At 33.5% G+C, this 13969-nt stretch overlaps 1 protein-coding gene across 4 annotated transcripts in view; it reads left to right on the forward strand.

Annotated features, from left to right (window-relative positions):
* Window positions 1–13969, forward strand: part of DIP2 (disco-interacting protein 2) — a 234904-nt gene that overhangs the window by 173879 nt on the left and 47056 nt on the right. For all 4 annotated transcript variants that reach the window (XM_089232966.1, XM_089232964.1, XM_089232962.1 and 1 more), the window contains exons 21-24: window positions 2026–2162; window positions 2284–2364; window positions 2456–2583; window positions 8105–8189. In XM_089232966.1, coding sequence (XP_089089092.1) covers window positions 2026–2162; window positions 2284–2364; window positions 2456–2583; window positions 8105–8189 — 431 coding nt within the window. The remainder of the gene's footprint in view (window positions 1–2025; window positions 2163–2283; window positions 2365–2455; window positions 2584–8104; window positions 8190–13969) is intronic.

Below are 13969 nucleotides of genomic sequence, written 5' to 3' on the forward strand. Positions count from 1 at the left end.
TATAAGGTGACAACATTACAGGATCATTGGCATCTACAGGATATCTGTATTTAATGGCCAGCTTCAATTGCTGAGAGATTGGTGAAGTGAAAAATTGAATTGTCGCCAAAACCTACTAAAATTACTTTGACGAATACAGATTTCAGTGATGTAATGCAAACAAAGAGCTAAATTTCTCCTGAACCAGAACACTGATATGGTTTATTGTAGGTTTTTTTGAAAGCTGGTGCAATGAACAAGTTTTTGGTAAATTTGACCAATTGTAGCCAGAAGGGTATTTTCATAATGGGCGATGAAAATTTTGGCGACAATTTGATTTTGAACTTTGCCAATCTTTCAGTGCTTGTAGCTTGCCAGTAAATCCAGATATTTTGATGAAAATGATGTCATCTTACAGGATTTTTTCTGTTCTTTCCAAATATGTGCTTAGTTTGCATGTTAGGTCTCTTAGAAACTCCACAAATGCAGGGTTTTTTTAGACTTTACAAATTATTTTTCCATTATCGATTATCCACCATAACTCAAAAATATTTTGAGATAGGATTGGGTTGGTGGAATGTTTCATAATCCCCTTGGGCTCGTCTATTACCCATTTTGTTTGGCAGAATAGGTCGGATTCACCCTGTATATTTATTTATTCCCATGGTTTTTTAAGCATGTTATTGGTTTTTCTTAAAGCTTTATATACTATTACTAATATTAGTATTTTCTGTGTTTAAATTATAATTTTAATTTTTTAAGCATTTTTCATTGTTTATATGTGAATCCAAAGTATTGTAAATTTTTGGTCTAAAATAAATAAATTGCTTTTTTATTGTAGTTTTACATGGAAGAATGATTTGAAATTGGGTTCCATTAGGCCTGATGTTTCTTTCAATTTGTTATTTTAAACCAGTATATTTCTGGATAGAAAGAGTAATAGTCTATAAACATAAGTTTTACATGCATTGAATCTGTAGTAATTTATTTGGATATTTAATGAAAGATGTGTGTTACGTCTGATTATTTTTAAACTTATTATTGTGTTTATTTAGCATTTGAATATTGCAGTTATAATTCCCCCGCCCCATTCACAAATTCTATATTGAACAATGGACAGGATCCATGCATTGTAAATAGTTGTGAATTTTTTTGACGTAAATTTCTAATATTATAGTATTTTTTCTATTGTTGATAATTTCTATATGGTTTTTCCATTTCTAATCTGTACTAGATGTCATTTATTCCTAAGTGCTTGAAGGTTTCAGTCTTTTCTATTTAAGTGCTTTTCTATTAAGTGTGAAGTTCATCCATGCAATTTAAGGAGTGACATTTTATCTGAAATGTCAACGTCATTGCTTTGATGCTGGAATTTTATATATTTTGTTTTTGTGGCATTTAAATCAAGTTTATTTTTATAGAGCCAGTATTGAATTTGTTTCAAGTCGTCTTCTGTATATTGATTAACTATTTGATTATTTGAAGGCAATACAAAGCTGCTAGCTTTTATCAGCTTCAAACAATCTATGCTTCAAGTTATCATATTTCTTGGCCAATCTGCCACAGCACTTAAATTTTTAAAAGCATAATTCTGGAGGCTTGCGACTTTTAAACTAAAGAGATACCTATACGTTAGTTTTTGCTTTAAAAAAACAACCTTAAAAAATTGACTATGAAAATTTTAGTATTGCATTCAGATATAGAAGTAATAAAATAGCATTTCAACTGTTCAAAATTAGTTCTGAACATTAGCAATAATTTTCCAATCAATATTTGTTTTTAGAATACAAGAAAATGATGAGTACCCGAAAGTTGAATTTTATCCTGGAAAGGTGCTTATACGTAGAATAATTTTTTCCAACTGCAGCGCTTTCAGCAAATAAGTAAAAAACTATGGTACTGAAATAAATGCTTGCTTAAAATAAAGGAAGCAAAACACAGAGGGGGGGGTGTATAAAATTCCTTGTGTAAACATTTTAAAATAATCCTTTTGTTATTGCACTGATGTGTGTTCTGTTAACCCCAATTTTTTTCTTTCAATATCAGCTTTGGCTGCTATCATTGCTGTAAATGGTCCTCCATACTTATGCAAAACAGATGAAGTTGGAGAAATCTGTGTGAGCTCCTATGCTACAGCTTCTTCTTATTGGGGACTACAAGGCTTAACAAATACAATTTTCAAAGTAAATAAATATTTATTCTCATAATCTTGAGCTTCCCATGTCCATTGTTATCATTTTATATTGTCATATTATCTGTGCAATGATATGTTATTAAATTTTGTGATGATTATTAAATTTGTAGATGCAGCCTTTATATTCAGATGGAGAACCAATTAATGAACAGTCATGGATAAGAACAGGCTTGCTGGGATTTATTGGTCCAGTAAGTGTTTGCTTCAGTTGTAGTTAGGGTTCTTTTTTTCCTAGTTATTTTCTCTTTTTGATTTGTTTGAACGCTCTTGTCTTTTTTTTAGGGTGGACTTGTATTTGTCTGTGGTACACGTGATGGTTTAATGCAAGTTAGTGGTAGAAAACATAACACAGATGATATTATTGCAACAGTTTTAGCTGTTGAACCTATGAAATTTATTTATAGAGGAAGGTAAGCCTTTTTTTTCCCCCTTGACAAAAAAACTGTAAAATGTGTCACTCAGTTTTTTAAGTACCGTATATACTCGTGTATAAGCCGAGTTTTTTTGTGGAAAAATTCGTTCCTCAAGTGGGGGGGTCGGCTTATACTCGGGTCAGTTTATGATGAGAAAATTTTGACCCCACAATCAGTAGTCATTTTTATACCAGTGTTCGAGAAACCGGCATTATTGGTATGGGATATGTTCAAACCCCACGGAATCTATGTCAAATCCGAGGCAAAGAAATCAAAAACATCATTGGCTTTGATACCAGGTGGGCTAATGTCGACTGGAAAGCCTTATGTGCGCATCGACAAGTCTTTCTAAGATTATTTGAGGAATTTGTGGATCGAATGGATGGGTTCCGATGATAAAGAAACTACAAAAAAAAGTGGTTGCCTTGAAGAAACCTGACATTGGCCTAGTGTGCCAATGGACACATGAGGCGTGGAATTCTGTTTCCACTGAAATTATCATCAGATCGTTCAAAACGTGTTGCATCAGCAATGCGATGGACGGAACTGCAGATGATATCCTCTTTGAAAATGACAATGGCGATGACAGCCCAGATGAAGATAAAAACGAAGATGCCGGACCCCCGATGAGGATCTGATTACGATGAGCTTGGAGACTCAGAAGAAACGGATTAAAAGGTTTTAATCGTTTTTTATTGTAAATTTCCATAAACTATTAATTTTTCATGAAGTATGGATTTTTTGGGGTCGGCTTATACACGGGTTTTCAATTTATTCCGATTTTGGTGGTCCTGAAGTGGGGGGGTCGGCTTATACACGAGTATATACGGTATGTCCCCATATTTTGGTACATAATTCTGCTTGATTCTATTGATATAAATTTTATTGTTTGAATGGCATTGTCTTATGAACTACATTATCTTGCTCATATGATATGCAATCTGATGCTGATTCAATGCTACCATCCATTTTAAAGATTTTTGGCACTTTAACGAGTTTGTGTGTGTGTGCCATTATAGTGAATCACTGTCCAACTGTGTTTCAAGGACTTCTATTTCATAAATAAAGATGATTCTTATGAATTATCTCTGGGTCCCCAGTTGGTATTACTTTATGACTGATATACAATAAAAGCCCAGCATAATGAGTGTGGCGTATTACAAGAATCTCACTATAACAAGTGATTGTCAAAGAATTAATGATAATGTGTGTGATATAAAATAAAATATATTTTAGTTATTATAGCGAGTTAAAAATGATGAAACTTGTGTGACATCACCACAAAATTCTCCAAAAAATCCAGATTTTCCTCTCTTCCTTCAAGAATTTAATTGAAAGTACAGATTATTATCACTTGTCATTGCAAACATCACCTTGAGATACTTCTCACAAATGATGGATGCAGAAAGTCACATTTTTCTTACTGTCCCTCCTATTTTTGGGCTTTCTTACTATACACTCATGATGTGATGACCCTTCATCTATTGTCTCTTCCAGTGACTAAGGGACCGCAGCCACTGCCAGGGCTTATTTGACCAGAACTTACAGATTAAGTTTCAAAATGGCTGAGCAAACTATGCTAAAAACTTTCAGACTAGCAAAAAGCTAAAATGCAGCCAGGAATTCAGTAGTGATATAACAATTGTTTATTATACTTCGATAACAATAGATGGCAGCACTGAAAAATTAGACGCAGCACTAGATATGCACTCAGACTGTTAGGTACACACACTCATGCTTCTGGCACAACTGAAAAATTGAACCAGTAAGATTATAGGTTGCATTTGCTCGAATGTAACCTATGAGCTTTATTGGCTGGATTTTTCAAGTTTTATAAAAGGGATTTAATCAAACTTTTATAGTGTAATCCCGGCCTAAGTCATTACCCTAGTTATGTTGTCATTTTTCTTCAGCCCCATCCAGCTTTCATAGATAACAATGTTATTAAATACTCATTTGCTCACCACTAATTTCGGTTAACTTGTCATTATGGGAAGTTTGAGAGAGAAGAATAGCTGATTTCTATGTCTCCCTTTAAAGAAAGAGCTTGATTATTATAGCATTGCCATATGCTGTTATCATAAAAGCCTTATGTACCAAAATGTAGCAGATCAAGTTATGAATGTTACACTGAGGCAATTCATTTGCCAACTAAAAAAACTAAAGTTTTTAAAATGTTAGAGGACTGTTCAAGCTGGACGAAATTTCTGCATGGGGGCCCTCACTAATTTAGGGCTTCAAATTTAAACAAAATATCTTTGTTTTAAAACTAGACATATTTTTTCCTAGGTTGAGATTTTCTAGTGTCCACTTTGCCCTGCCCAGGACTCCCTCAAGTCAAAATTCGGCCTTGTGTTCGAGTTTACTTTGTATTTGTATCATGAATGACTGATGAAAAAGAGAGAGCATGTACCAGTGTATTTTACCATAAGTAAAGTAGTAAAAGCTTAAAAAAGATAAAAATCTTATTTTTTCTTTCATAATCTATAAATAGTTAATATTGTAATTTTAATTCATATTTTATTTCATTTTCTATTACTTACTTAAAATTATGCAATTTTCACAACATTGGACATTGAAACTCACTGCACTTTGCATAAGTTCTCACTCTCCTTAAGCTGTCATACATTCTCGGTGATGTAATTGATGACTTAACGAGGGTTGAGGTTTCACTGCACTGCAGTTTAGCATTAATTTAAGATCTTCATATATCAAGGCAACATTATAAATTTCTGTTTTGCTCAATTTAGTCTTTTCAACACTTGAATATTGATGTATACAATAGCCTTTTGTCATACCATGGTCATTTTGAGAACGCATTTGCTAATTGTAATTGGTCTAGGACCAGTTAATAGCTGAGAATTTTTCATTCATGTGTCTCACCTAGAGATTGGTGTGCTATCTATTTTTGAGGGATATTCGCAGTAGTTTGTGTAGCACCATCTCTATTTTCTGTTGTAGGTCTAAGTAGTACCTTTGTATTATAAAATATTCTGGCAAAGACTGAATGGGTTTTAAAGTAATGAGATTTTAAATATCATTTAAAGCATTTGGCAGATGAGCAAGACAATGTTGATGAGACCTAGGCATTTCACACACAATACAAAATGTGTGAATTCTAATTTGCTGCTATGCATTTGGATAGCTTCCTTTGCATTCACCACCTTCCTGTTCTCTCAAGAATTAGAAGGACTGTTTATACAAATAAAAAGGCCACAACAGACAAAATACCCAACGAGGTAGCTGGAAAAAGATTCCCATGAAAAATATATATGTTGAATACATATCTAAAGTATATCAAAAATACAGCAACGCAATAAGAGCAATAAAAAACCATTAATTATTATAAATATACTGCCCATAAAAGCATTATAGTTGTCTCATCTAAGTATGGATAGCTTCTCAATTTATCCCAATATGTTTAGTGTATTTCTTTTTAAACATATTAATTGTTGAAGCATTGTTGGAGTTTTGATATGATAAAATAAGTGCAACCAATGGCTCTTCCTTGGCAGGGATTTTTTTTGGAGGAAAGGAAGCTTTCATAGACTAGGTAATTTGAAACTTAATGATCAGCTGGTAGAAAACTGTGCCATTGAATAACTAGGATTTTATCAACAACCTTGTACAAACTAATATCATGCTTTAAATTTTCCCTTATCAATCAACCTGAATCTTCAAATAAAATGGTTCAATTATTGAGGTTTATTGATCTGTTGACTTTTTTTTTTATATGTATATATCACACACAAAAACCTCAAGTGTATTATTCTTTATTTTAAAGCTATTTGCTCCAAACTTTTTTTATATATGCAGATTATGACGAAGAATCTAATTAAATAATATGAAGCTTTTTTCTCCTGAAATATAAAAAAATGTCAAGAGCGGAAACATTATGCAAATTCTCAAAAAGTAGCACACCAACTTGATAAAAAACGAAGCATCACACAATGCACACAATGCCAAAGTTGGCACAATTGTGGGGTTTTTGCATTGTAATTGCTGTATAGAAGATTTGTATAAATCTCAATTTCAAATGTCAGAATCTTTTCTGGCACAGGAGTACAACAGAAATGGCAATAACATGACCACAGGTAATGATTACTTTCACATGGAGTCCCCGTCGAAGGGTTAGTACATCAATCTCTCGGCGAGATGTGTAAAAGAGGCAAAATGTCAAACTCCACCTATCACATTCAGCAATAAACTGTAGGTCCTGGTCTAGATTTGATCCAATGTATTCTCAATATACCTATGATATGATAAAATAAAAAATGGATGCATTGTTAAATAGCTTACCTTAAAGCTTCCCCCATATTGTCACCTTATAATGAAAATCTCGTACATAAGAAATTCCCAATTTTACAGGAAGAACCAAAAAAGGATGGGATGTCATATTGAACAACACACACATGGGGTACCGACACTGCACTCAGATTTTACCCAATCAACTCATATGATGTGACATTCACATCCTTTTGTAACTGGGCCTTTAATTCTATTGACATGAACGTTACACACCATATATAAAGTTGTATATCTTCATGTGCCTTCTCAGATAGCTAACATGAAAGGATGTGAACACCACGTCATATGAATTGATTGGGTTAATAACTTAAAAAGTATCACACGTTCAGAAAATTCTCAATTTTTATGTAAAGAAAATTATCACAGTCCTGTGTGTGTGTGTATGATAGTTTAGTTTTTTTAAACCAGAATTAAAATTAAAAAAATATATTCTTTACAGAGTTTTAAAATTTCATTTTTTTATTCTTGGTGAAAGAAAAACTATTGATTTTTATTTGAAAATAATGAATTGAAGAAGCAAACTTCTTTCATCAAGGTTAGATAACAATTAGAAATCTTTGTCACATCTTTCTAAACCAACAGCTGAGACTGTTGGTCAAGCTTTCTCATCCCCAACTGGGCTGACTGTGAAGGCACACAAGCTGTAAAGGCACACAAGCTTTTCCCATATTAGAGTTATGTTCTGTCAAAAAACCACCAATAAGTTACCATTGAACTTATCATACGAAGAATTTCCAATTTTTATGAAATATTTAAGATGGCTTTCACAAAAGTGACCTCTTAAGAGGAGTTGGAAGACACATTATCAGGAGTTTGATAACATTGGCACACCATACATGGTATTGAGATTTACCAAAAAATGGCCTGGTAAACTGATTGGCATGTTATCTGAGTGAACCGCTAACAAGGTTTGCCTGTATATCACATAAGATCAACGAGTGGGGATCCCTCATGGCTAGATTCATAATGTGTTGAAGCCTTTTAGGAATTCATGGTTTTCTTTTTTATTTGTCTTGGTTTCTGCTTTATTGTATCAGTCTCAGACAAATGTTACTATTGCTCCACAGGTGAATGCTTCACTAATATCATAATCATTTTTTGTTTGTAAAATAAAACAAAGACTTCGTATTTCACTGTAAAAACTTACGCATATTAATTTTTTCACATGCATTTTAGAAATAAAAAATGTATTAATAAGTTTTATTTTCAGGATAGCAGTGTTTTCAGTAAAAGTTTTGAGAGATGAAAGAATATGTGTCATTGCTGAGCAACGGCCAGATTGTGCAGAAGAAGAAGTATGTTTTTTTTAAATGAATGAACAAATAACGCAATAGACAAAACAAACACATTTAAACGAATTGAGTAATTTGATTTTTGTTTCATTTCACTTTGTTATGTATTTGAAATAATTAATATTTTTGTTAGATGATTCCACACACTTCTGCATATTTTTGTATTTATGTTTAGAATTTTGATTAAATTTGTCATTAGCAACTGTGTATATGCATAAATTTTAAACAAATAAACTCAACTTCATAGAAAATCCACATACAAATTTTACAAGGAGGTCACATCATTTTTTTGATGCTGTAAGTAGTCAAAATTTGATTAGTTAAAAATGCAGGGGCAGTAAAAACTTATTGAGTTTGAATAATCAAAATTTTCTGATTTCCAAGAGGGAAATATATATATTTTTTTAAATCCAGCATCATTTAATAATTCAGTTTCAGTAAAAATGTTAAAACTACAGGAGATAAAGAAATTGATGAAACATCAATCCTTTTATTGAAATGTTACTGTATTTCATCCAATATTATTGAAATTATTGCAGCAAAGCAGTTTAAATTTCTGGAAAGGTATTAAATCATTGAAAGAATCCCCAAAGCAGAATGCTTTGCATTGTTCTACAATGAGCCCGCGGCTGACTGAAAATGTTCTGGGGGGGGGGGGGGAAACTCCCATAATAGTGTTTTCTACACCTTTCTTAAAATTCTTCTGGATTGTTATGTGATGTACATCACAGATTTTGGAATATTCTGCTTTGGGGGATAGAATATTGGAAAAGAGATGCTATATTTTCACACAACTACGAACTCTTACTCTTAAGGTTTAGATTTCTCTCTCTCTCTCTTTTAATTCTGTTCAATAATGATATGCCATTACATAGGGAAGGGGGAAATCCATTCAGGGATCATCAATGGATTCATACTAATAAACACAAATTTTTTGATAAATAGCATGACATATTCTAGGATGAAAATACAGAAGGGAGGAGAAAGAAATCAAATGAATCGTTAGCAAAAATAAAGTGTGTTTCATATGACAATACCTGCAACAAAAAATTTGCAAACATCATATCTACTCTCCTTATTGGAGAGAGTTTTTTTTGTGTTCATCTCAAACCAGAGACCTTTGAGCTGAGAAAAAAATTTTAAAACTAAAAAAGCAAAGTTCTCTTTCTCTCTGGGCTGTGTGGAAATTTTGACTAGATCTGATTTTCAACTCATTAAAATTTAACTCATCAGAAATTCACTGTATATAGCTGTTACTTCTTCAGGGTTTGCACGATGCTTAAAAACTCCTTAAAAAGTCATTAATTTTCATTTCCTTTTTAAGGCCACTTAAAAACTCCTTAAAATCCTTCCAGCTGTTTCTAAAAAAAAGTCGACTTTTCCCCCCACCCTGGAATATTTTCTGCTAAGGTTGGAAGGAATTTCTGCTAAGGAATGGTTGATGATGAGTAGTATTCGATGCTGAAAGAAAGTCCCTGAAAAAAAGAAGGAAAAAGAAAACAATGCGTGTCAAGGGGGGGGGGGATTTCATTATAGGGGTTTCAAGACTACCCTGTAGTGGGTGGGAACAGCTCTGCCGACGACCAGCGCAGCTAAGAGATAACAGCACCTGATTGGTCAGACTACAGTGGCCACACCCGCTTCTGATATGCTGAGAAAAACGGGAAAAGATTGTTGTACTGTCGAAAAATTGGCAATGAAATTGTAATAAAGAAGTTAGTTGTGATTCTGCCAGAAAATGATGTTATTATCAGTGGTGGGAACTCTGCGCCAAAATTAATATCTTGCTCCTATAGTGTGTTTTCATATTTTTCTGCGTCAAATAGCGCGTTTTAATTTTTTTTTTTTTTGCATACTTGGAAACTCCACGAAATACTTTTATACCTGCCTTGTATGAACCTTAGACCAGGATTACACTATAAAAGTTTGATAAAATTCCTTTTATAAAATTTGAAAAATCCAACCAATAAAGCTCATAAATTACATTTGTGCAAATGCAATCGATAATCTTATTGGTTGAATTTTTCAAATTTTAAAAAAGCTCTTTTAAAAAATTTTAATAGTGTAATCCCGGCCTTAGAGGAGAAAGAGAAATACTTATATTTCTCCTCTATAATATGTACAATGACGTGCTCAGTGCACTAAATTCCCAGATTTTTGGAAAAGGGCACAAAAAAGTTTCGTTTTTGCATGCCAAGAGAAATGATTCTTTCCCAGGGAGCGTGTTTTAATCCTTCGTACTTCAGTACCACCCCTTCCTCCCATCTTCCATAGTCGCACTTAAAATTATTGGAGAAAATAATTTTGAAGAGTAATTTCACTCCTCTCCAAAATTTTAAGGGGAGGTATTTAAAAAAAATTTATTATTATTAAAATTTTTTATTTTTTTAAGCGGTATTTTATCTTATGAAAAAAAAGTTACTCAATTTGAAAGAGTATTTTCAGTCCTCTACAAAATTTGGAGGATTGAAATTGAATTTAAATGTGTATTGGATTTTCCTGGCAAGTTCCTGCTCTCGATTTTGTCCTCAAAAATCGGATTGTAGTAACTGTAGCTCCTTATTCAAATTATCAGTCCCGCATCGGGCTTTTCACCATGAAACCCTGATCATATCCTTAACCTTACAGCTGAAGATGGTTTACTCTAGTCCAGTGTTTCTCAACAACCGACTGCGGTTTCCATTTTAAAAAAAATAAAAAAGTTGCCACTGCTAGCAGCAGAAATAAGTATGGTCAATCGTCATTGCATCAAATCTCGATGTTTTGTGGGAAAAAAATTCATTTCATGAATAAGTGCTAGTCTGCCGAATTATGAGAGTTAATTTGTAAATTTCGCCAAATAACGAGTGGTAAATCGCCAAACATCGTGTTGAATGTTCTGAAATTTGCTCTCATTTTGCAACAATTTCTTTCTGAGTATAACTGAAAAACAAGAAGGAAAATTGAAAAACTTAATTTTAAAGAATTTGTATGTGTTGATCCACTTTGAGTGAGAGGTGAATAAAGAGTTGCTGCAAATATAATTTTGTAAGAAAAATCTTTGTCAGCTGTGGTTTTTGTTTTGAATAAGTGGGGGAGGGGGAATGAATATCACTTTTAGAATTTTTACAATTTATATGTGATGCTGTTATGAGTTATATTTTTGACCGAAACTTGAAAGGAAGAGGGAAAATTTGTTTGGCAAATTAAAAATTAATTTGCATATGTGCCCCTCCCCTTTTTTGCTGTAAAAGTTATGAAGTTTGCCATGACTCCTTAAAAACTGCCTGAAACTCCTTAAAAAGTCTTTAAAAACTCCTTAATTTTTATTTAGGAAATTTTGTATGAACCCTGTTCTTTTGAACTGATCACAACCTTGGTCTAATGCCATTGTAGGCAGTTTACCACCATAAATACAGGTTAATTTGACCCACTTTTATAAAACTTTTTTGTTTAATCTTATGGTAGAAAACAACAAATAATAAATAATGAGATTTAAGGTAAATTTTAGATAGTTCAAACTTTTCTCTAAAAGACTGATGTAACAAATCCACTGGCTATAATGTATTGGGCATTTTGCCTGTTGTGGCGTTGTATTTGTATTTGTATTTTTATGAAAATTATTTTCTTTTTTTTTTGGGCCAAAAGTTTGCCCATAAGTTGGGGCAACTTTGTCCCACATCAAATATTCCTATTTTAAAACACTAAAACATGCTTGAACCTACTGGTTTTTAAGAAAAAGTACTCTCACATATCAATAAAAAAATACACTTTATTTATTCTTAGTTTGCACTGGTACTTCTTTGTCAAAAAAAAGAAATGTTTACAAATCAATGAAGAAAAAATACTAAATATCAGTCTGATTAGAAGTCTTGCATAGGTATGTGTGGTACCTATGAGTATAATCTTTGTATCAGTCTTTCATAAGTGCAAAAACAATTCTCAATTCTTGTCTATAAATACTGTTTACCATTTTACCGCATTTCATGAGTAAGTGCCAGAATTGTGTATGGGATCTAACAGTCTGCGTGAGTATTTAGTGTTGTGTGGGAAGTTAATGCTGCCATCTATACTTCAAATCATGAGTTGAGTGTAATGATAAAATATTTGTATGATTGTTGAGTCTGTTGATCTCTGTAACAAGACTTTTTAATGGGGAAATCAGCTTGCATTTGCACCTTGGAATTCAAAAACCATAGAAAATCAATTTCAGTAGACCACCATTGTGCCAGATATGGGGATCAAACCCTGGACCTAGACAATGGGAGTCTATTATGATAGAGAGAAACGATGTCACTCTCCGCTTTTGATACGGAGTACGAAAGCCTGGATAACCAAGCGGAGATCGAGATGTTGTTTGGAAAGAAAATTCACATTCCTCTGTGGGGAATCGAACCACCAATCTCTCACTGTCCGGGCAAGTGTTCTAACCATTGAACTACAGAGGACAGACATTTTCAATCCTTAGAGCATATGTATGAATGCTGAACGGGACTGCGTACGGACAGCCTCCAAGCTCAGCTAATAGCCTTTACGACGTTAGTCCCCAGATGACGACATATAGAGAGAAACGATGTCACTCTCCGCTTTTCATAGTGAAAGCTCGGTGGTTCGATTCCCCACAGAGGAATGTGAATCTTCTTTCCGAACAACATCTCGATCTCCGCTTGGTTATCCTGGCTTTCGTACTTCGTCTATTATGATGCCCAATTTGAAAGTGTTACTCACATGAATCTTCTGTTATCTCAACATGTTGTGGATGAGACATGGAAAGGCATATTTCATTTGCTAATTTTTGAAAACAGGAGTCTTGAAAAGGTGTTTTTAATCTCTCAATAGCAGTAAATGTTAATTGCTGTTTTTTTTATTTTCACTTGATGAAAACAGATATGCATTAAATTGCTCATTGTTTGTGCAAACCATTGTTATATGAGCAATAATCACTCTATTTTTGGATGATTTTATTGTAATGTAAGGGCTTTATGTGTCGATGTATCACTAGTGTAGGAAGTTTGAGTACTGGCACTTAAATTAAAATAGTGATTTTTCTACAGATAGCTCAAATCTGACTCCACAATGATTGTTTTGATTCCAGATAATAACTAAATATAAAGTTTATTAATTTGAAGAAACACACAGTGCATTACACATATACCAAACGAGAATACATGGACACAGATAATGTACTGTTCAAATTTATCACTCCCAATTCAAAACTTCATAAGGTCCTTGGTAAGGCTGCTGTAGTGAACGCCTTACAGGGCCAACCCTCATAAAAACGCGTGTGGATTTGGCCAAGTCCTTGTGCACAAAAATGTTTTTTGAGGAATGATTCGACAAAGGCGAAGGACGAAGCTTTGACATAGATATACGCAAGTTTGTGACATAATCAGATTCTGAGATGTGTTTACCGGAATCTTTGAAGACGTCTCTATATAACGTCAGAGATGCTCTGTAGACCACGTCCGCCGGCATAGCCCCAAAATCAGGTTTGAAGAAATGTTCTTCAAAGTTCGTGCAACTCTGAAGAAGGCAGAGGAGGTTGAGACACCTGATAAACGACAGCATTGAAACCTGAAGCTTTTAATCTACGATCAACTATCTGAGCTAAAGAATCAAGAGGATCCCAGCAAATCGACAAAATTTGTTGACACTGACAGGTAATCTTTGCTGCCACAACGTGCTCAAAACATCATCACTGATTATGCTATTTGACAAGTTTTGCATTTCCCAAAGTAGTTGGGATGATTTTTTTGTCGCCTAGTTTGCACTCATGAAAAAGAGATTTCAAGCGAGCAATTTCA

The sequence above is a fragment of the Pholcus phalangioides genome, unplaced genomic scaffold (assembly GCF_987345545.1).
Source record: "Pholcus phalangioides strain wild (caught in Gottingen) unplaced genomic scaffold, Ppha-v1.0 ptg000007l_1, whole genome shotgun sequence".
In the NCBI taxonomy this organism is placed as follows: Eukaryota; Metazoa; Arthropoda; class Arachnida; order Araneae; family Pholcidae; genus Pholcus; species Pholcus phalangioides.